Source organism: Clupea harengus, chromosome 1 (genome assembly GCF_900700415.2).
Source record: "Clupea harengus chromosome 1, Ch_v2.0.2, whole genome shotgun sequence".
Taxonomy (NCBI): Eukaryota; Metazoa; Chordata; class Actinopteri; order Clupeiformes; family Clupeidae; genus Clupea; species Clupea harengus.
The window spans coordinates 6,388,226-6,410,725 of NC_045152.1; the positions used below are offsets into that span (position 1 = coordinate 6,388,226).

A 22,500-nucleotide genomic window follows, 5' to 3' on the forward strand; every position below is an offset into this window, starting at 1 on the left:
AAACGTGTACCTAAACTCTCTCCTCTTCTCTCCTCTTCTGCCTCCTCAGGGTAATCAGGACGCCCCAGCGCCGCCAGAGACCATGGCACAGCCTTACCCCTCCGCCCAGTTTGCGCCCCCCCAGAATGGCATCCCGGCCGAGTACACGGCGGCGCCGCACCCCCACCCTGCCCCAGACTACCCCGGCCAGACCCCCGTGGGCGAGCACGCGCTCAGCCTGTACCCCCCAGCACAGACGCACAGCGAACAGAGCGGCGGTCCCGACGCCAGCATACAGACGGTCTCTGGCACAGCCACAGTAAGTATGGCCCGATAAGAGGACGCGCTCGGGCTGGCTCAGACTCCGGGGGTCTCTCTCCGTCCTTCTGGCTCTCTCTCCCCCTCTCTCTCTCTCTCTCTCTCTCTCTCTCTCTCTCTTACCCTTTCTCTACCTCTATTTCATTCTCTCTCACTCCCTTTCTTTCCTTCTCTGTCTCTCCTTCTCTCTCTCTGTCTCTCCCTCTCTCTCCCTCCCTTTCTCTACCTCTCTTTCATACTCTCTCACTCCCTTTCTCTCCTTCTCTGTCTCTCCTTCTCTCTCTCTGTCTCTCCCTCCCTCCCTTTCTCTCTCTCTCTTTTTCTTTCTCGGTTGCCTGCTCACTCTGTAATGCTCTGATACCATCTCACAGTGGCTGGGAGGAAGAGATGAGAGGAAGGGGGGGGGGGGGGTGCGAGTGCCTCGCTGCTGAATGGAGACACCGTTTTCAATCTTCCGCCCAGTGTATCAGGCCTTAATATTTCATGCCGCCGAAGTCATTTTTGGTTAATATTTTAATGCTATACTGATCGCTGGAAGGAGCCCTGCCAAAATGCCATAGCACCCGGAGTGCTTTACGGAGGAATTATTTAATGGTTTCAATATGCAAGATTTTGATAGGAGCCCAGTATCATTTTACACGGCCATTTGCCTTTTTAGCACGGTGAAAAAAAGTGCTTACTCCGTTCGTTCGGGACGGAGTTAGACTTAAGCAGAAAACTTGCTTTGAAAGTTGCTTATGAGACTGTTCCTATAACAGATGATTCTCTGTGCTTCGAGTGATTATTTTTTTTCATTTTCAGAGGAAAATTTGAGCCTTGTCTCCACGAGGCTGAATTTATTATTACTCTCACTACCTTCCCAGCCAGAGTGGGGGTTTTAGCAGTGAGCCACATGGGAACAGAGAGAGAGAGAGGGAGAGAGAGAGAGAGAGAGAGAGCGAGAGAGAGAGAGAGAGAGAGCGAGAGAGAGAGAGCGAGAGAGAGAGAGAGAGAGAGAGAGACTGAAAAAAACAACGTGCCACATCTGGTAAAGCCATTTCTTCCCTCTGTCTCCTGGCTGGAGCCTGCGTGTGCCGTGTGCCGTGTGCAAGGTTATATGGGAGGGAAGGAGCAGAGCCGCTCCGCTCCACTCCGCCGTCCAGCAGGGTGACCTCATCTCTCTGGGCTGGGCTGGGCTTTTTAGCATGGCATTCCTCTACTGGCGTTCATTCTGTCTGCGCAAGGAAAAGCAGACCCCAACCCCAGCAGACGACCCCCCCAACCCCCCACCCCCCCAAACCTGCCCCGCCGCCGTGCGGACGTCTTAGCGCCTGCCTGTGGCCTCACCTTATCTCCTCTTTGGTCAGGGAGGGGGTTAGAGTTACTCTCTTAAACCTGTGTTTGTCTGTGTGTGTGTGAGTGTGTGTGTGTGTGTGTGTGTGTGTGTGTGTGTGTGTGTGTGTGTGTGTGTGTGTGTGTGTGTGTGTGTGTGTGTGTGTGTGTGTGTGTGAGAAAGAGAGAGATAGTTTGTGTGTGTGTGTGTGTGTGTGTGTGAGAAAGAGAGAGATAGTGTGTGTGTGTGAATGTGTGTGTGTGAGAGAGAGATAGTGTGTGTGTGTGTGTGTGTGTGTGTGTCTGAGTGTGAGAGACTGTATGAAGAGCGCTTCTGAGAGCTTTATGTTTGAGTGTGTACTGTACTCTATTCCCCCATCCCCTCTCTCACTGTTTGAACAGACAGGCTGAAGGGTGGTGTACATGTGTGTCTATTTGTATGCTGTCCCAGACTGCAGTGCCGGGTTCACTGACCCCTCTCTGGGTGTGTGTGTGTGTGTGTGTGTGTATGTGTGTGGTTGTGTGTGTGTATGCGTGTGTGTGTGTGTGTGTGTGGTTGTTTGTGTGTGTGTGTGTGTGTGTGTGTGTGTGTGTGTGTGTGTGTGTGTGTGTGTGTGTGGTTGTGTGCCCACACAAGGAGGGCACCTCTGCTCAGAGTGAGACGTGTCCACTCTACACTCCCTCTGTGTATGTGTATATGTGTGTGTATGGTGAAGAAAGAAACAAACACTGTGGTTGTGGTGTGTAAGTGTGTGTGTGTGTGTGTGTTTAGTCTTCTTGCACTGACACATCACTCCCCGTGTCCAGTGGACGTGGTTCAAAGGTCAACAGATGTGTCGGGCATTCAGATGATTGTGTATGAAGGAGCCACAGTAGACTCGGGGGGCCGCTGCAGACACAAATGGCCAGTCTGAAAGGCCTCTCTCCCTCACCTGTCCTTGCTGTGTCTGCTGAGGACATACAGTTCAATTCACTTTCACTTTCACTTTATTTGAACAAAGCTTTCCACTGTACAAGGCAGTGTTTCTCCCAGGCAGGAGCAAATATATGATACACGATTGGTGCAGAGCACAACTGCCTGAGGACACTGACTGAGTGCATAGTGTCCCTGTGATACCGATGGGTGTGGGATTGTTCTGTCTTTTCCACAATGTTCTTACCAGACAGGCCAGATCATGCTTTTTTTTAGTCCAATACAAGACTAAAGTGTTTCTGGTTGTACTAGCATGTCTCTAGTGCTGGTCTCTTTTTTTTTTTTCCTTTTAAGACGTCATTGTTCTTTTCCGTGTCTTTGATTTTTTTTCCCCCTTTCGAGACACAGTAACCCCTGTGAACCTAGTTAAAAATCTCAGTTTGACAAATATTACACAATTATCTTTCTGCTTCTGAAAAAAAAATTGATTATGTCTGCTTACCAAAAACAACTGATTGTGTTTGGATTATTTTTGTTGGCTTTATTTTTCGCGTCTCTTTGCCAGTGCAAAAAAAAATAGAAGAAGAAGAAGAGAGAAATACAACACAGATGGCTTGGAGACGAAACTGTCAGCCATATGCATGCTATAATCACGAGCAGTATTTTTTACTTGGCTCCCTGCCCAGAATTGTTTGAGGAAAGGAATGGAAAATATTCGTCTCCCTTTTTAACTGGGTTAAATATCCAAACGAAGCTGGATGTGCCGTCTTGGCAGCACCCTGTTGTCCTTGGCAGAAACCATCACCTCCCTCTCCCTTCCCCCTCCCCCCATTCATTTAGGAGAATGTTCAAAATCAAACGTCTGAAAACTAGACCGTGTGTGTGTGTGTGTGTGTGTGTGTGAGAGAGAGAACTTACACACACCAGATACATTTTCATCAACAAAAAAACAAAAAAAGACACACACAGACACACACACTTAAAAACACACACACACACACACCGACACACTTAAACACACACACACACACACGCCGACACACACACTTAAAGACACACACACACACACACACACATACAAGCCAGATACTTCCATTCCCAGTTGTGTATTCTGTCCTAGACCAAACTAAGACTAAAATGAGAGAGAAAGCAAAGAGACGCTGGCTGTGTGCACACTGTTTACTGAGGGAGAGCACTGCCTTTGGTTGGAGCCTCGCTCTGGGTGATGGGAGGCTATTTTGGTGCCCTGGACACAGCCATATGGAAGCACTTGTGTGCCACTTCTCCCTCCAGTGCCCTGTGTGTGTGTGTGTGTGTGTGTGTGTGTGTGTGTGTGTGCGTGTGTGTGCGTGTGTGTGCGTGTGTGTGCATGTGTTTGTGTGTGTGTGTGCGTGTGTGTGTGTGTGTGTCTGCGTGTGTGTGTGCACTTGTGTGTGTGTGTGTGTCTGCGTGTGTGTGTGCACTTGTGTGTGTGTGTGTGTGTGTGTGTGTGCGTAGCCCACCCCCGGCCCTGTCACTGTTTGCCGTTTAGTGCTCAGCGTGAGATCAATGGATGGTAAACACTCACAACTCCAGTGTCCCCAATCAGTAATTGAGAAGGTTTCACCGGCTGATCCGGTGTCCTTATCACCGTGACCGTCTCTCTCTTTCTGTCTGTCTCTCCTTTTCTCCTTCTCTTTCTCTCTCTCCATCTCTCTCACTCACTCAGACAGACACAATCGCTCTCTCTCTCTCTTTTCTCCTTCTCTTTCTCTCTCTCCATCTCTCTCTCACTCAGACAGACACAATCGTTCTCTCTTTTCTCCTTCTCTTTCTCTCTCTCTCTCTCTCTCTCCATCTCTCTCACTCACTCAGACAGACACACTCTTTCTCTCTTCCCAACACAATCTCCTGATAGAGGAGGTTCTCATTTTCTCGCTGGCTTTTTTTTAAAATAAATAACAATTACGGGCTCATTTTTGAAGCCTCCTCTGAATCAATTGTGTTTCATCGTGATTAGATGGTGTGTGTGTGTGTGTACATGTGTGTGCGTATGTGTGCATGTGCGTGTGTGTGCGTATGTGTGTCTGTGTCTGTCTTTGTGTGAGGCATACTGTGATTAGAGGGGATTTTTGGTCAATAGGAGGAAAGAAATGAACAAAGAAGTGAATGCATAGTTAATGTGTAGTGTGTGTACCTATACGTTACCTGTACACACGTACACACATATGTAGGGTTGTTTATTTTTCCCCTTTAAAATGCATTTGCACGTGGCTCTCACACAAGGTGCTGAGCCCCTCTGCCGGACTCTTAGCCGTAAGTTGAGCCTCTCTTTCGAAGAGCCATGCTTTGACCTTTGACCTCAGCATGGAGTCCACCCAACACCTTATGAATGCGCCGTGTGGCAGTGGGCTGGCTCTAGAGCCACTGGAGGAGACAGTGCCCCCCCCCCCCCCCCCCCCCATCCCCTCTCATCTCATTCCATCTCACATGGATCACTAACCTGCACAAGGGAGGAGGAGGAGGAGGAGGAGGCGACGCGGGTTGAAGGCAACAAGATGGGGGCTTGAATCAATTAATTGATTCCGAAATCAATTAATTGAGCCATTACAGCAGGCGTAAGCGGGGAGCATGAAATGAGATCTTTAAGGGTGCTCTGTGTGTGTGTGTGTGTGTGTGTGTGTGTGTGTTAGGTATTTTATATCTATATGGACAAGCGCGCACACACACACATAGAGATGGACACCCCCACTGCTCCTTTAATGGTGTGGTCGTAAAATTGAAAACACATATTTCCAGTTACAATGCCGCAATCGCTGGCTCTACAGGGGATAGCTGCGGCCCCCTTCGCCGTCATTGAATTGAGCTGGTGCAATGGGGAAGGTGCAATATCTTTTAAAGCAATAAAACAAATAGGCACACACACACACACACAAACTGACTTCCATGCACACACACACACACACACACACACACATAGGTAAAGAACACAGAGTATACACACACTCAGAGCAAAAGCACGCGCACGCACGCACGCACGCACGCACGCAGGCACGCACGCACACACACACACACACACAGACACACATACACACACAGCAGCAGCAGTATGCATCTTGTCAGTTTTACATTGGGTGGTTTACTGCTTCAGTTTATCCACTTTATCTTCCTTTGTTCTTTGTTCCGTGCCTTGAGGAGTGGGTGTTCTTTTGTTTATGACTGGTAATAACATGAGACCGGCAGCTTCTTTTCTCTTCTTCCTCTTTTTTGTGTTCTTTTTGTCTCCTCTGCCAGCCTTTCATGTCCTGAAAGACTGCTGTAGTTCTTTTTTTCAAGCACTCTTACCCCCCCCCCCCCATGTCTATCTGGTGGGTATATTGTGTTGCTTGTGTAAACATTGCTTATTTGTGTCCAGTGTATGTGTGGGAGTGTTGTGTGCAATTGTGCTGCCGTATACATATTCAAATAACCAGTCAAGCATACTTACTCCTCTCTCCGCCTCCCTCTGTCTCTCCGTCTCCGTCTCTCTGCCTCCTTCACTCTCTGTCTCTCCCTATCTGTCGCTCCCTCTTCCCCCATTTTCTCTCTCGCTCTCTCTCTCGCTCTCTCTCTCGCTCGCTCGCTCGCTCTCTCTCTCTGTCTGTGTTTTCTGTGTGAATTTTCAATCACAGCCTTATGAGCGCTGTTGGTGCAGTTGTCATGAGAATGGCCCAGAGCTGATAGTATTTGAATAAGAATACCTCACACCGAGCACTGCTGTCCCTTCTGTTAGTCCGTCACTCTGTGGACGCTGGCACCGCACGACTGTGTGTGCGTGTGTGTGTGTGTGTGTGTGTGTGTGTGTGTTTGTGTGTGCACGGGAAAGGGTGTGAGCGTGTATGATGTGGGTGAGTGTTTATATATATGTGTGTGTGTATGTGTGTGTGCGAGAGAGAGAGAGGGAGAGAGAGAAGCGATTTTGTAGCATGACAGGGTAGCCGCACACTCACACAACACACACACATACACACACACACACACACACACACACACACATACACACACACACAACACCCTCCCAAGTTTTAAAAATATCTGTGGGCTCTGGTCTCAAGCAGCCACCCACAAGAGAGCTACTTTACTTTACTGCGCTGTAGCAGAGAGCTGCAGAGAGAGAATGAGAGGGAGAGAGATGGAGAGGGAGGGAGGGAGGGAGGGAGGGAGAGAGAGAGGGAGGGAGAGATGGAGAAGGAGAGGGAGAGAGAGAGCGAGAGAGAGAGAGGGAGAGAGAGAAAATGAGAGAGAGAGAATGAGAGAGAGAGGGAGAGAGAGAGAGGGAGAGAGAGAGAGAGAGAGGGAGAGAGAGAGAGAATGAGAGGGAGAGAGAGAGAGGGATGGGGAGAGAGAGAATGAGAGAGAGAGAATGAGAGGGAGAGATGGAGAATGAGAGAGAGAGAGAGATATAGAATGAGAGAGAGAGGGAGAGATAGAGAATGAGAGAGACATAGAAAGGGAAAGAAGAGGGTAAGACTGAAGAGGTAGAAGCAGAGAGGGGAGGCGTGAAAGAGAGAGAGAGAGAGGAGAGGAGAGGACTGGACTGATGGAGGCAGCAGGCCCTCAGTCATGCGTAGCCAGAGCCAGAGGGAGACGGCCATGTCACATCTCAGACACACACACACACACACACACACACACACACACACACACACACACACACACATACATGCACAGATGCACAAACACTCAGGCGCATGCAAAAAACATGTGGACACACACACACACACACATCAAAATACTGGATGCTACTCTCCTGACTATTGTGTTATTTATCTGTGTTTACAGAGATTAATAAACATTTGCACACATATTGATCACACAGACAGATGTAAAGTGTTGGTATGCTGGCAGCTAAACTCTGTGCCATTATATTCGGTGTGTGTGTGTGTGTGTGTGTTTTAATCTGGTTGTGTAACAGGAGTGGCAGCTTTATGACTGCATGTGTGTGCGAGAAAGAGGGGAGAGAGAGCACACATTTGTATTTGTGTGTATGTGTTTTTGACTGCATTTCTGTTTGTGTGCGTGTGCGTGTGCATGTGCGTGTGTGTGTGTGTATGTGAAAGACAGAGGTGTGCGTGTGTTTATGTGCATATATATGTGCGTGTGTCAAAGAGCATGTGTGTGTGCGTGTGTGTGTGTGTGTGTGTGTGTGTGTGTGAGCGTGGTCCATGTGTTTTTCATATTTGCCTGCTGAGGCTAAGAGGGGCAGAGGCAGTGGGTAGGCAGAGGCAGAGACAGAGATAGAGGCAGTGGCAGAGGGTAGGTCTGGGGCAGGTGTGGGGCAGGTGTGGGGCAGGTGTGGGGCAGGTGTGGGGCAGGTGTGGGGCAGATGTGGGGCTGGTGTGGGGCAGGTGTGGGGCAGGTGTGGGGCAGGTGTGGGGCAGGTGTGGGGCAGGTGTGGGGCAGGTGTGGGGCTGGCTCCTCAGTGGGGATATTGTTCTGATGGGCTCCAGGGGCACTCACGGTGGACCAGGGAGCAGCCAACCCTGTCATCACCACATTTTGGGAGAGTCTCCATGGCAACAGGGGGCTCTGGGGTTGTTTACTTGTTTGTAAGTAAGTGCAGTAAACAAGACTGAAGAAAAATATCATCAGACTGGCGGATTTGGGTATCACTTCATAGCCACGCTCACATTCAGCTGGCGTGCATTTAAACGGCAGGAAGCTTTAGAAGGCAAAGAAAGACGTTTTTTACAAGGTTTTCTTATTATGTGCCTCTCTCTTCTCCTCTCTCTCTCTCCCTCTCTCTCTCTCCCTCTCTCTCTCTCTCTCCCTCTCTCTCTCTCTCTCTCTCTCTCCAGCAGACAGACGATTCAGCACAGACAGACAGCCAGCAACAGACACAGTCGTCGGAAAACACGGAAAACAAGACGCAGCCCAAGCGGCTCCACGTCTCCAACATCCCCTTCAGGTTCAGAGATCCAGACCTCAGGCAAATGTTTGGCGTGAGTAAACCCCTCATTTCCCTTCCCTTCCCTTCCCTCCCCTGAGTGCGCCCAGAGCTGGGCTCTCTCTCTGCAAAAAGTCTCCCTTACTCCCGGCCGCTGATCTTAAAAGCCAGATACGCAGAACAAAATGAAATAAAATAAATAACATGGAGAAAGAATAATTGGTTTAAAAATAATCTGGTTAAAGGTAAACGTATATATCCCAACGTATATGCTGTGTAAACAAGTATACCACATGGCACCAGCACCAGCACCAGAGCGCTCTGAAAACTGATTCCATAATCTTGTCGTCATCATGAAGCCATTAAGCTGTGAGAGCCTCTTGTTGAAGTAGTGTGTAGAGTAGCCATGCCCCAGTGGAGGTAAAGTGGAGCTTCGAGCACGGGTCTGGGGCACACACAAACACATTGTGAAAATGAAAAAGATGAGGAGACTGAGAGCTATCGATTCGTAAGACCAGGAGACTATTGTAACCCCCTATATAATCTCTCGGTATCACATTTAAGTAGATATTTTAAGTACATAACCCTCTAATACAATGTCCGTTAACCACTGTGTCTGTCTCTTCTCTTTGCAGCAATTTGGTAAAATCTTAGATGTTGAGATCATTTTTAATGAGCGGGGCTCTAAGGTATGTGATTGAATTTCTTTCATTCTCATTTTCTATGCTCTCTTTGTCTTTCATAGATAGAAATGTCAGAATAGTCTGAGAGCAACATAAGGTGTGTCAGCAATTGTATTATTGTATTATATTATATTAACAATTGTACTATCCACTGTAGAAGATTGCTTTAAAAATAAATTTCCATGAAAGAGCAATTATACCCATTGAACGTATTATATTTTAAACAATACATAATCTAGGATACTGTATAGTGTGGCTGTTTTATTACAAAAAACAATGTGTATGTGAAATGAGCCCGCTGGGTAATTGGTTGAAATGATCGTCAAATGATCCAGATTCCGTTGTCAACAGTGGCTCACACAGGAACGTTAGTGTTCATTGTGAGTGTCAGGCTCACACACAGTGTGGAAATCTGTTTGGCACTTGTCATAATATTGTTTGATAATGATGCCCTTTGACTTAATTAGAAGCTGTGCAGTTAACATGTCATTTGAAATGTTTGTGGGGGGAAAAAAGTTAAATCTGAGACTTCCACTGTGAAATCCTAATTCGTGTATCCCTAGCGTTGCATGAAGGAACGTCCCTAACGAATAACATAATTGACAGTGTAATTCACTGCAATGGCAGCTATCGTCAATCCTGTGCACAAACAATTTTCTTAATTTGAGAATAAATGACATTCCACTGTTACAGCTGGGGAAATAACAAAGCATGTTAACAAAGTGCTTTAAATTCACAGTTCCTTTCAAGCGTTATGGGGTTTTGTTATTGCGAGCAGTGTGAAATTACAACATTTATTTTGGTTCCATTTTTTTTTTTTGGTAGATTTAATTTCTTCCGTTATGACCTGTTAAAGGTATTTTGCTTTAAATTACTTTTCCTTTTTCTGGAAGTGATGTTTTCATGTCACATTTTTGCTATAATTGATTAGCGTGCCTATGAAACTTTTTCCTGACTTAGCTAGAAAGTCTCTATTTTTTATTTGGCATTTCTTTTTCAAATGTTCACATCTTACGTAATGGCTTTATTTATCGCACATCTCAACGCTTGCATGGTGCTGGATAAAAAAAAACACAAGATCTGTAAATGAAGCGACACGCTACTACAGTATTATGTAAGAGAATGAAAGTGAGGTAGAGCTTACAAGTGGATCTTTTTGATTATCATTTTTTGTTTGTTTGTTCATGGTGGATGACTTGAATTAATAATGTGCATGTTGTTCTCCTCCCTTTCCCACCTGCATGCAGGGGTTTGGTTTCGTAACTTTCGAAAGTAGTGCAGAAGCGGACAGGGCGAGGGAGAAATTACATGGCACCGTGGTAGAAGGCCGTAAGATAGAGGTGCATGTAACAAACATTTTCCCTTCTCAAGACAAAAACTATTTCTCTCTGCAGTTTGTTTGTTTGTTTGTATGTATGTATGTATGTATGTTTGTTTGTTTGTTTGTATGTGTGTTTATTGTTTGCATTCTGTCTCTCTCTCTCTCTTTCGGTTCGTTCACGTCAGTGTCTGCTATACTCTCATTTCACTCATCTCCAGGTGCACCACCACTGATTTCTGTTCTTGTGCAACCCCCCTTCCCTTCCCCTCCCTCCCGCCCTCCTCTCTCTCCCTCGCTCCATATTTCAGTTTGATTTCATCGTATACACTCATAGACATGTGCCAAGTTTGACTGCTGTGACTGATATGTACTCAAATATGATTCCATCCAGGATTTGGTTAGAATTCAGTTTTTTTATTTATGTAGCTAATGTGGAATTGTGTTCTATTATCTTATTGTTTTTTTTGTTTTTTTAAATTGAGTTGGCATTCACTTCTGTTATCTTGTGTTTTGAAGTGCATACTTTGGCTTAGTAAACTAAATGGGTGCAGTAACTTTGGCAGGCAAAACAGCACACTCACTGGGATTGTGTGAAGATGGCTGGTGACCTTATTGCAGGGTTGATGAGGGATATGCGGTGGCTTGAAACTAAGCACACTAAATCCAGCAAAAGCGTTAATTGGGACGGCAGGGATGCATTGAGGATGCTGTGATCACAGACAGAGCTGCGCGGCTCCTCCAAAAATGTGAAGCTTGACCTGCTCTGGGGCATTCCAGACTGCAATCTTACTCACACTCCTACCACTGAGAGAAAAAAATGAGAGAGAGAGAGAGAGAAATGAGTCGGAGAATGAGGGGGAAAAAAAGTTGTTATCTGTGTTGCATAAAATGGATATAAAAAAAAAGAAACAAAAAAGACTGAGCATATGTGCTCCTGTTGGTCCAGAAAAAAAAGATGTCCGTTTTGAAGGACTGTCACCACTGACTCCCACTCAACACTGTCTGTTACTCAGAAAGACTTTTGTAGTGTGATTCCCGGCCCAGGCCGCAGGGCGACTCCGAAACAGGTCCGGCCCCGATCCGGCTCCGGATCTAGTGTGAGGTCTGTGCCGGACGAGGGCCCGATCCGTTTCGGAATCATCCGCCGTTCTGGGGTTTCACGTGGTGCAGCCTCTTAGTAAGCTTTTGCATATTTTGCCTTCTCGTTTCCTCCCCCCTCCTCCCCCCCCTCCCTTTTCCAATGATAGCATGTAGGGCCCTCACCAAACTCTCAGTAACCATGGTAACAATACATACACTTGCGGGGTGGCTGGTGTGGAATGGTAAGTGGAGCAATCCATCTGCCATGTCACGTAATTTTACGCGCTGATACCACGTGGTTTTCTTTCTTTTCTCTACTTTTTTTTTTGACTTGTTCAGTTTTGTTTCGTTTTTTCCTTGATGCTACTTCTCTTGGTGCGCGTTGTACTTTTGAAGTGTCCGTTTAGCTGCGTGAGAGACACTGACTTGGACTGGATTGACTCGTTGCACAGACTGTTAACTTCGTTACTGTGTTCGAAATAATGCACCCTCTTTTATTGCTTTTGTTAGCTGTCGTTCAAAAAGCTGGAATGATTTCATTTGGTTCCTCTGTTTTGGTTTGTTTGTTTTTTCCTGGGTTGTCGTTCCTTTGGTTCTGGTTGATGCGATGATACGAAAGGCTCCTGTTTCAAGTGTCTGAATGCTAAGTGTTGCTTTTTTTCAAATGGTACTTCTGAAGATCTTTTACTGTATGTTGCACAATGCCAATGTTGTCTGCCCTTCTTTCTCCTTTGACATTTTCGCCTTTCCGTTAACCGAGTCGTCCCCCCCCCCTCCTCCTCCTCCACTGCATGTTCTTTCATATATGAGAAGCGTTTTGTTTGTTGAGTGCATTTTGTGTGTTTTTTCGTTCCTCCACTCTCTTTCTTTTCAAACTGATCATCAGATGACAAAGCATGCTGAAAAACAATCTCTCTCAAATGAAATTGCAAATATCTTGATTTGCTTTGTTTGTCCTTTTAGTATTTATGTATGAGATTTCTTGTGAAATGGATTTGTTTGTTATGGCAGTCGTAATTTTTCTTTAAAATACTTTTACATATATAACAATGATATGAATGCATGCGTTTATTTTGTAATATTTACTTTATATATGTAATCTCTATCTATATATATATATATATATAAATATATTTATTCATTAATATATCTATCTGTGTCAGTGAGACTGTACTGATACGCTCTTCTTTGCGCTCAGGTTAACAATGCAACGGCCCGAGTCATGACCAATAAGAAGCCAGTTAACCCCTATGCAAACGGTAAGTCACAGACACAACATGCCCAGAATGTGAAACTGTTCAAAGTGAAACTGAAAGCTATCTCGCAGATCTCATTTTAAAACATCCTCTTAAATAAAAAAAAAGAGAAAGAAAAACTAAAGACATCCCCAGTGTGGACCTTCAGAATGGACAGCATTCTAAGCAGTCACATTCCTATTCCCTCTTTCACGCTTAACTCAGGAAAAACTAAGAAAAGATTTCGGAAAGTTCAGCTGTTTTAAGGCAAGCCTATTCTGCTGTGAACAATTTTCAGCAAAAGCTGGACTCAGCGGGGACCGTGTTTGAGTGACAGGCATATTTTATTTCGGGAAGGGCACTTTCACCAGAGTGAAGATGCGCGACTGTGCCAGATGACCGGGGAGGGGACATCCTCGCCCCATTCCCTGTGCCCCCCTTCGGCTTGACCTTTGACCTCTGTCCAGTCAGCTGTCTCCTCGAATCCGAGACGTGTCTGCCGTCGCCCCCGGCGCCCGCTCCCTTCCCAGAGTGCCACAGTGGGCGCGGTGGCAGCGTCTGCCGTGTGTGATTAACCTGCCAAGTCAGACGCTGGCCCTCGTCCCGCTCCCCCGCGCGCCTCTCTCCGCACGGCGCCCGCAAAGTTTTTAATTGTTGTGAGCGAAGTGCGAAGCGCTCGCCTTCCTTCTCTTCTCTCTTCCGCTGCCCTCTCTTTACGCCGCGTCGCCCTTCCTCTGTCTCTCTCCTCACTTCTTTCCACCCCCCCCCCCCGCCGAAGCGTAGTGAAGTTTGATATTGAGATGCTAATTGAGATGAGACCTTCGGCTGCCAATATGTGTCTCAGAGGCTTTTATCCCATCATCTCATGTCTCTTTCCGACACTCTCCCTCGCTGTCTGCGTCTTGCTCTTTCCATCTCTTTTTTGTTCTGTTTGAGCTCTCTGTCTCGCCGTCCCTTGCTCAGTCTCTCCTGCTCTCTATCCCTTTCTCGCTCTCCCTCTCCCGCTCTGTGTCTTTTCCTCTCCCTCTCTCCGACGAGGCTTAAACTGACAGGCCATTTGTAGAACTTAGAGTTTGAGAGAGATCTGTCAGACTCTTCTCCTCCTCATCCCCGGCGTGCCGTGACAGGCGCTTTGCACTGGTCTGCCCTCAGCTGGCATCATTAAGCCGCCGCCGCCACCGCTCACGGACCGGGCCCTTAGTTAGCCATGATCTCAACATCGCTAACCCCGACAAGACCGGATGGAAATCCCAAGGAATACGAAAAAGGGGCTCAGAGAGGCTAGATCTAACACTCCTATGCTTTATCTGTCTCTCTTTTTTTCCCATGTCTGTGTGTGTGTGTGTGTGTGTGTGTGTGTGTGTGTGTGTGTGTGTGTGTGTGTGTGTGTGTGTGTGTGTGTGTGTGTCCAGGCTGGAAGTTGAATCCAGTTGTGGGTGCGGTCTACAGTCCAGAATTCTATGCAGGTGAGTGTAAGGCACATGAATTATCTGTTTTAACATGTGAAATGTTTACCATTCACACAAATAACTTGTAATTAGTCATGTGATTAATGGCCTTTGTATTGACGTTTGCTAAACTGTTTAGATCACATTCCTATATACAACTGTTGCCCAGTCACAATGCACTGCTGTCTAGGTTATGCATACAGAAACAGATCTTACTATGAGATTACTTATATTTAGTAAATCTAAATAAATATATTCAAAATGCCAAGGTCATACATTTCTAGTTCTGTTCAGCAAGAGAGAATTCAACCTTAATAGTCCAGCAACTGACAAATAGTGTGCTCCTTAAACCTTAAACAAGCAATGCCAGAATCTAAAAATAAATTACTTACGCAAAAAAAAAAAAACATGAGCCCACTTTCTGGAATGAAAATTGGAAAATAAAAGAGCGAGAGATAAAGCAATGCCTAATTAAAGGCTACTTTAAAGGAGGTTATCATTAAACAGAACAACGTTGCGGGGCTGAGGAAGTGCATTATAAAAGTGACCTCAATCTTTTGGTCTCCTCTTGAGGAGCCGCTGGCTGTGGCTCCACCGACTGGCGCTCCGGCAGCCAGAGACTGATTATTCCTATCACCCAGAGGCCTCCGCTCACAATGTGCAGAGCCGGCGCGGGTGATTGGCAAGAGGGCACGCTGTCCCATTGCACTGGCACAACCTAAAAAAAACACCAAACACGCCCTCTGTGATCCCACTTGCCTCTGCGCCTTTAGGGGTGGGGTGGGGGGGGGGGGCATTCGTTTTATTTCATGGGCCTTGAAACAGAGAGGATTGTGGGAATGGAGGGGTGGAAACACAGAGAAAAAGAGGGAGGTTGGGGAGGGATGGAGGGAGGAAAAAGGAACGTGTCCTTTTTGGTCTTTCCTTTTTTGCGTCTCATTGTCAACCCTTGGCCATCTCCTGGCCTGACCCTCCTTCAGCTATCATTACCCACCTCCGCCCATTACGCTGAAAAATATTGAGATTTTATGATAATAGGGACTATACGGGTGGGGGGAGGAAAAAGGCTGAAATCGAGCCCTAATTGTCTGTCTTCACAAGGGCATCAAAGGGATGAAATATATTTTGTGAATTAAAATCAATATTTTCAATTTCTCCAGACAGGCGTTTTCCTAATTCAGTGCACATTCTGTTAATTACAAAATGGCTCATTATTGATTTGCTTTTGTCTCACCTTTCAAGTTTCCAAACTGCCCACAACCCATTAGTGGGCTTACGTTTTGTTTTTTTGGACCCCCCCCCCCCTTTATTTATAATTACTGTGTCATTAACGGCCTCTGATTGTGCTGATTCAGGTAAATGCCTCTGACGATTGTGTTTAGGTAACATCTAAAAATAGCTATTGACGAGGTGCCGCCGCCCCCCCCCCCCCCCCCCACCTCAATCCGACTGGGAGATGGGGGTTAAAACGGCTGTGTCTGCGCTTAAGCAATCGTCGACGCTTGCAGTTTGGCTGTCGCACTTCAAACGCGATAGTAAATCACGGGGATGAATCTGAGATAAGTGCGCATATCAGGAGGTGGAAATGGAGTGCGGCTGTGGTGTTTGTGTCGATTCGCCCCCGCCTTTGATTCACGAGATCGGGTAGGGGTGGGTGTCTGATGTAGATGCAGGGAAGAGGGGGGTGGGGATGGTGGTGGAGGGGCAGTTTGAGGGGGAGGGGGATGGGGGAAGGGCAGCGAGGGGCGCGAGACGAGGCGACCGGAGCGACCACTTGAACTTTGTCTCACCTGAGGCGGGGCAGTTGATTTAAGATGTGTTTGATGTTCATTAACGGGGTCCTGCACAGGCGGAAATGAAAGCTATCAGGAGAGCAGTACGGTGCAGGCTGCTGCCTGCTACCTGATCTCTGATTAAGTGTTGTGTCTCAGGGAGATTAGGAGATGGGCTGGAAATTAGACTTGGACCAATTTGCACCAAATGGATTATAGAAATGGAGTTGGACTACTCCCGCAATGGGAAATCTAAGGGCTTCTCATCGCAGTCTCGCATCTAGGCTTGGCTACAGCATTGCATTTTGGAAAATGTATTATGCAATCAAAAACGTACTGTCATAAGTCTATGTAGCAAACATAAAGTGCTGTATGTCAGGATATACAGCCGCACTGTTCACAGTGCAAATTGCCATAAAATGATTGAAAAAGGAGTAATAGGATTCTACACCCTCTTTGTAATGTCACATCGACAAAACTCATTACAGTGGGAATTTGCATACGCAGCAAGCTATAAAATCACATAACTCTTGTTGAGCAACCTTGCATCCCTCTTTGTAATTTGTCCAGTTTGGGGTGTGTTTATGTGGAGCCATTAAAGGCCGCTAAAACATACGCGGCGGTCATGCTACATATATCCAGCAGTTTTTTTAATGAGAAAAATGGAAGAATTCTTCCATTGTTATTCTTTCATTTATGTTGTTTGAAAAGTGCCGAGGTTTGTTGAGGAGCGTACCCCAGTGCTTCTCAAGCTGTTTCATTCACTCCAACAGCACACTCATTTCAAGCACTCTACAAAAACAAAGCGGAGGACATTTATTTATGTTTCAGTTAAGTGGGATGGGGAGGGGGGGGGGATCAGAATGCTGCTTTTGTGTGCGAGAGAGAGAGATAGAGAGAGAGAGAGTGAAAGAGAACGAGAGAGGAGGAAGGAAGAGGCATATATTGAAAAGAAGAAAAAACCCTGAAACATTCTCGGACCATTCCCCCTATTGTGATGTGAGCAGAGGAGATTGCATGGAGGAGAGGAACAATGAGAAATGACCTGGACATGTGTAAGGAGATGATTAAACATGTACATTAATTAAGGGTCTTTTTTAATGCATTTGAACACTCTGTGCGCCGTGTGATAAAGCACACTGGGAATACAAAGCAACTAATGATGGAACGCTGAAAGGAAGAAGTTTCTGTTCACTATTAACCAACTGCCGCGCTTTAAAGGAGAGAAAAAAGAGCAGAAGAAAGGAAAGAGAGAGCATACAAAATGGCTAAATTGGCTAAAAAATTATCTCACGCAAAATGGTGCGAAGGGTAAATAAGAGGGGCAAGACAGAGAGACTTCTTTGCCTTTCTCTTGGCTAATGAGTCAAAAAAAAGATATTTGGGCAATTACTTGAAACCAGCGCCCTGATAAATTTTTACACCGTCTTCAATTTGCCTTTCTTTTGTCTGGGGCTTTGGACAGTGGGAAATTCAAACACTTCCATTTTTTGGGGCCAGTTTCCGCACCACACCAAAAGTAATTTATTTTAATTGGAGGTTCTTAATTTCACCCTGGATCAAACACTGAGCTTGCGTTTCCTTCAAGTAACCCAGAAAGGCATTTTATTGCGCATAAAGTGGGATGCAGTTTTATGAACTGGGGATACAGAGAGGCCGTTGCCAATGTAAAGCCCCCCAACAATGTTTATGAAGCATGGGGCTATCAACCCCCCCCCCCCCCGTACCCCCACTTCCAAAACCTTCCAGCTCCACACCAACGAGAGAAATGATTAGACCACAAAGCAGTTGTACACTTTTATGGCTTTGATGTGGAAGCAGCCTCCTGTTGGTTGGAGCATCTGCCTCAGTGTAATCGCTCTCTCGCAGCAATAAAAACCGACTCGCTCGCTCGCTCACACCCCTGCTGCACGCTCCCGATTTTTCATTCAGCGCATGGCTGCCGCAGAGTGCTGCGGCACCAATGACCCCCCCACCCCCTTCTCTACTCTCTCACATACATACTCACACACACACACACACACACACACACACACACACACACAGAGAGATACAAACAGACACCCCTTCCTCCCCCATACTTTGCTTCCACCATTTTAAATGAAAGAGCATAATCTTAGTTGTTTATACTGTAAATATTCATGCTAAATATATCACACATATTTATTTTTTCCACGCGGGCAATTCTACATATCAAAGGGCATGTTCGCCGAAAATACGCAAAAGTGAGCGGATCGTATTTCAAACCTGGCTGTCGGATCACTTTTTACAGTGACAGAGGGAGACAGAAAGAAAAAGAAAGAGAGAGAAATAGAATCAACTGCTGGTGATTTCTCACCTCTGTTTCAGAAAGCGTGTACAACATCACAATACTGCCATTCTCCATTGTGTTTCGGGGAGTCATCTCCGCGTTAGCACAGCAGCCACCAGCGGCTCAATGCATAAATTTGTTTAAAGGGATGATTAATCCAGTTTTCCCCCCATTCATGTGTAAACAGAAAGGGCGTTGAGCAGACTAGCTCCTTATTTAAAGATTAGGAGAGAATGAAGGAATAGGGAAGGATTACATTTCAGTGACATAGCAAGCTTCTCAAAGGCTGCAGGGCACTGGCCTTCAAACTAAGCAAGAGCCTCGACTCCACCGGCGTGCTGATGTGCCTTTCACAAGCAAGCCCGCCTTTCCTTTTCAATTTGAATTTAATAGAATCAGGTAGTAGGATTTATTTCCCCCTGGATGTTAGCAACTACATCCCAGGTAAAACAGTAATTAATTTCCTTGTCAAAACCGAAGGCAAAATAGATGTAAAAAAAAAAAAAAGGCAGTTTAAACCTCTTCAGCCCCAGGGTCCGCCGGCACTCCCCACAGCCAGAGATATCAAGGTGACAAAAGGATGAAATGGAACAATTATTGTGGCTCACCTTTACCAGGACCCTTCTCTCTCGCCGCGGCTCCCCCAACCCTACATTTTTCATTAGCCAAATGAATGATTCAATGTTTCCATTACCTTTTTATTAGATCTCATTTTTAAAAGCTGTATAATTAAAGAAGGAACCAGCCCCCTATTCTTTCCTCACCTGAACTCCACACCACACTCAAATTAAGCCTCTTACAAGTCATTGCCAGCACCCATTGGCCTGTTAAGATTAATGATATGTTAGCAACAATGTGTGAGCTTTTTTTCCAAAGCTCCCCGGCTTGAAGCCCTTGCTTGTGAGTACCTATCGATGAGGGCAGCTCATTATAAAAAGCATGCATAGTTATTCAGGATCACCAGTGTATGTGCCATTATTCACAAAGCTAATATGGAATATTCAGCGGTTATATTCACAGACATAAATCATATTGAAAGAACATTACTGTACCGATGTGGACGGAGTTGGTATTGTTTTATTTCCCAGTGTTGGTCCAAATTTAAAAGGGCAGATTAATGTACTCTCCCAAGGGTTACCCACACGTTCATCCTTTGAATAGTGTTTGATGACAGTTTTATTTTATTTTTATTTTATTTTTTTCCAAAGGACATTTTGCAGGATGGGGCGCAATCAGTTTTTCCCTGGCGGTAAATAGGCAGTCTCAAAGAAACAAGGGGAATGTAGACAAAAGGGCCGACGGCAAGTTTGTCTGAATTCTTGGGCAAGGAAGGCCAGTGTGTGGTCTCAGACTGTCTGAAGGCTAACACACAGCAACATACATCCCTAACACCAGCGTGCTTGTGTCTCTGTGCGTGTGTGTGTGTGTGTGTGTGTGTGTGTGTGTGTGTGTGTGTGTGTGTGTGTGTGTCCGTCCTCGTGCAGTGCCAGGCTTCCCTTACCCAGCGGCCACGGCGGCGGCAGCATACAGAGGAGCACATTTAAGGGGCAGAGGGCGTACCGTCTACAACACGTTCAGGGCGGCCGCACCTCCCCCCCACATCCCTGCCTATGGAGGGTGAGTCCTTTCTCTTTCCTTAACCCTCCTTCACATTCTTCCAACTCGTCTAATTGTCTTGATTTTTTTCACATTTGTCTATCGGGGCAGTTTCATAAACAGGGAGAATTTGAGATTACCCACATACATATCTGTGTACCTCAAAATATATGATTATGTTTGATAATTGTATGTGTATTATTAATGAGCGGAATTAGCAGGGCCTGGGCAAAAGGGAAAAAAGTGAAAAAGTACCATATGTCGTCAAAATAAAATTTGTTACACTGTCACCCTCAAATGTATGTTTCAATTAAAAACTACACCACCTCATCACAGCATATTAATATAACTTTATTGTTAGCAGAAAACTGGAACACATTAGAATATTGAGATAAGAGCAGAATTCACATAATTTGAACGGAAATTGTGGGTATTTGAAAAATAGGCCAGAATTCTGTCAAACATAAATTTGACATCAATCTGTAAGGTATCTTAACTGCTTGAGCGTATTTAACAGAGGAATTAACTCAGATATGCATCAAACTCAGCAACAGCCGACCAACTAAATTTCCAGTTACAATTTGAACCTCGTAATAACTGATGTAGTTGGAAAATCATCGTTGACTGAACCACTAATGTTTTCCTCCAGCACATGGAGATTTAAAGTTCCACATATATGACGATACAACTTCCTTAAATGGTGTTACTTAGATGATGTTAACGAACAATGAGAAAACCCTACAAATATTGTATTTAACCTTGGGGAGAAACTACATTTGTTTCAGGCATCCACTCCAACACACTTCCAGTGTGGTGGTATTATTGTTACGATATCAAAGATATATATTCAGGAGGACGTTCCATTGTGTGTAGCTGTCATGTTATTACAGCACATGGCATGATGGGACATTTACTCAAATAGACAGACAATCTGAAAATCCCATTTCCTATTAATATTACTCAATATCAATATCCGTTGAATGTTTTTTGAGCTGAGTTATCCATGAACCTTTGCCATGAACCAAGTTTTTTTTGTGTGTGTTAAATGGAAAAAACATTATTATTAAATAATGAAATGTCAAGGAAGGTTTAATTTCTAGCCCCTTGACCCAAACTGCTTCCCCTGACTGTGAAGCCCCATCTATCACCTTCCATCTACATCTCTTTCTTTTCATCCCTTTCTTTCCTTTCTCTTCCTTGGTCTCTTATTTTCTCTCTCTCACTCTTGCATGCTCTGTCTTTCTCTCACATTTCCTCTTACCTCTCTCTCTCTATCCTCTTCCCTCTCTCACTCTCTCTTCTCTCTCTCTATCTCTCTTCCCTCTCTCTCTCTCTCTCTCTCTTCCCTCTCTCTCTATCTTCCCTTTCTCTCTCTATCTCTCTTCCCTCTCTCTCTCTCTTTCTTTCCTTTCTCTCTCTTTCTCTTCCCTCTCTCTCTCTATCTTCCCTTTCTCTCTGTATCTCTCTTCCCTCTCTCTCTCTCTCTCTCTTTCTTCCCTTTCTCTCTCTTTCTCTTCGCTCTCTCTCTCTCTCTCTCTTCCCTTTCTCTCTCTCTCTCTTCCCTCTCTCTCTCTCTCTTCTCTCTCTCTCTCTCTCTTCCCTCTCTCTCTCTCTCTTCCCTCTCTCTCTCTCTTCTCTCTCTCTCTCTCTCTCTCTCTCTCTCTTCCCTCTCTCTCTGTCTCTTGCTGTCAGTCTGAACACTTTTTAATGGGGACTGCATGCGACTGCTTTCCCTGCACAGAAACCCAGCACAGCATGTGACCAATCGGAATGCCTGAAGATGTGCACCTTGCGCACTGCTATGAGAAATGACTGTAATTTGTACTGTCATGGTCGGTGGCTTTAAGCATTTTTAATGTCCCATGCTATGTAAATGCTCAGGGAGGATGAATGCGAACAGGAGACGCAGGAGACTAGGAGAGCACTGAGCAGCAAGAAGATGATTTCCCATTATTTGGTCCATTTTTGTGTTTGTGTCTGAGACGCAAAAGCTAACCCAGGCCCTAGTCTTTCCCCTCCACCCCCCAAAGCCTAGCACCGGGCCCTAGTCTTTTCCTTTCAACCCCCAAAGCCTAGCACCGGGCCCTAGTCTTTTCCTTTCAACCCCCAAAGCCTAGCACTGGGCCCTAGTCTTTTCCCTTCAACCCCCAAAGCCTAGCACTGGGCCCTAGAGCACTACGCGCTGTGGGGCTACAGATGGAGTGACGGCGTGAGACGTACAGCACAGATTGTTTTTCATTAACGTTGTTCAAGTATTTCAGTTGCCCCCATGACAGCTGCGTGTTGAATTATTAATTCTGTCTTATTGCGGCGGACGAACGAACAGCGCATTCCGCTGTCTTCGCTCAAACGAGATGACGTGTAATGAAACCTTGCATCACGCAGGAAATTCTCCAGCGTATTTTTGGAGAGCGCAACGCACGAGGCTGTCATTAAATCAATACTTCATTCTGGGATCACAGTGAAAATAACAAAATGTGTGTGATCACAATGTACAAATGGTCTCAGGCAGAAATGCCATGAGCCACACAGGAATAGGGCAGAGCAAGTGTCACCATGTTCTAAATAAAAATAGTGAAATAGTTTAGCTTGGACAATACACATCCGTCCATCTACATCCATCAATCC

The 22,500-nt window shown here is 45.7% G+C and overlaps 1 protein-coding gene across 9 annotated transcripts in view; it reads left to right on the forward strand.

Annotated features, from left to right (window-relative positions):
* Positions 1-22,500, forward strand: part of rbfox1 (RNA binding fox-1 homolog 1) — a 231,020-nt gene that overhangs the window by 189,341 nt on the left and 19,179 nt on the right. For 8 of the 9 annotated variants that reach the window (XM_031565770.2, XM_031565777.2, XM_031565793.2 and 5 more), the window contains 7 exons: positions 50-298; positions 8,338-8,481; positions 9,062-9,115; positions 10,357-10,449; positions 12,709-12,769; positions 14,158-14,211; positions 19,761-19,893. In XM_031565770.2, the coding sequence (XP_031421630.1) occupies positions 50-298; positions 8,338-8,481; positions 9,062-9,115; positions 10,357-10,449; positions 12,709-12,769; positions 14,158-14,211; positions 19,761-19,893 (788 nt within the window). The remainder of the gene's footprint in view (positions 1-49; positions 299-8,337; positions 8,482-9,061; positions 9,116-10,356; positions 10,450-12,708; positions 12,770-14,157; positions 14,212-19,760; positions 19,894-22,500) is intronic. The other variant, XM_031565760.2, reaches the window with a different exon arrangement.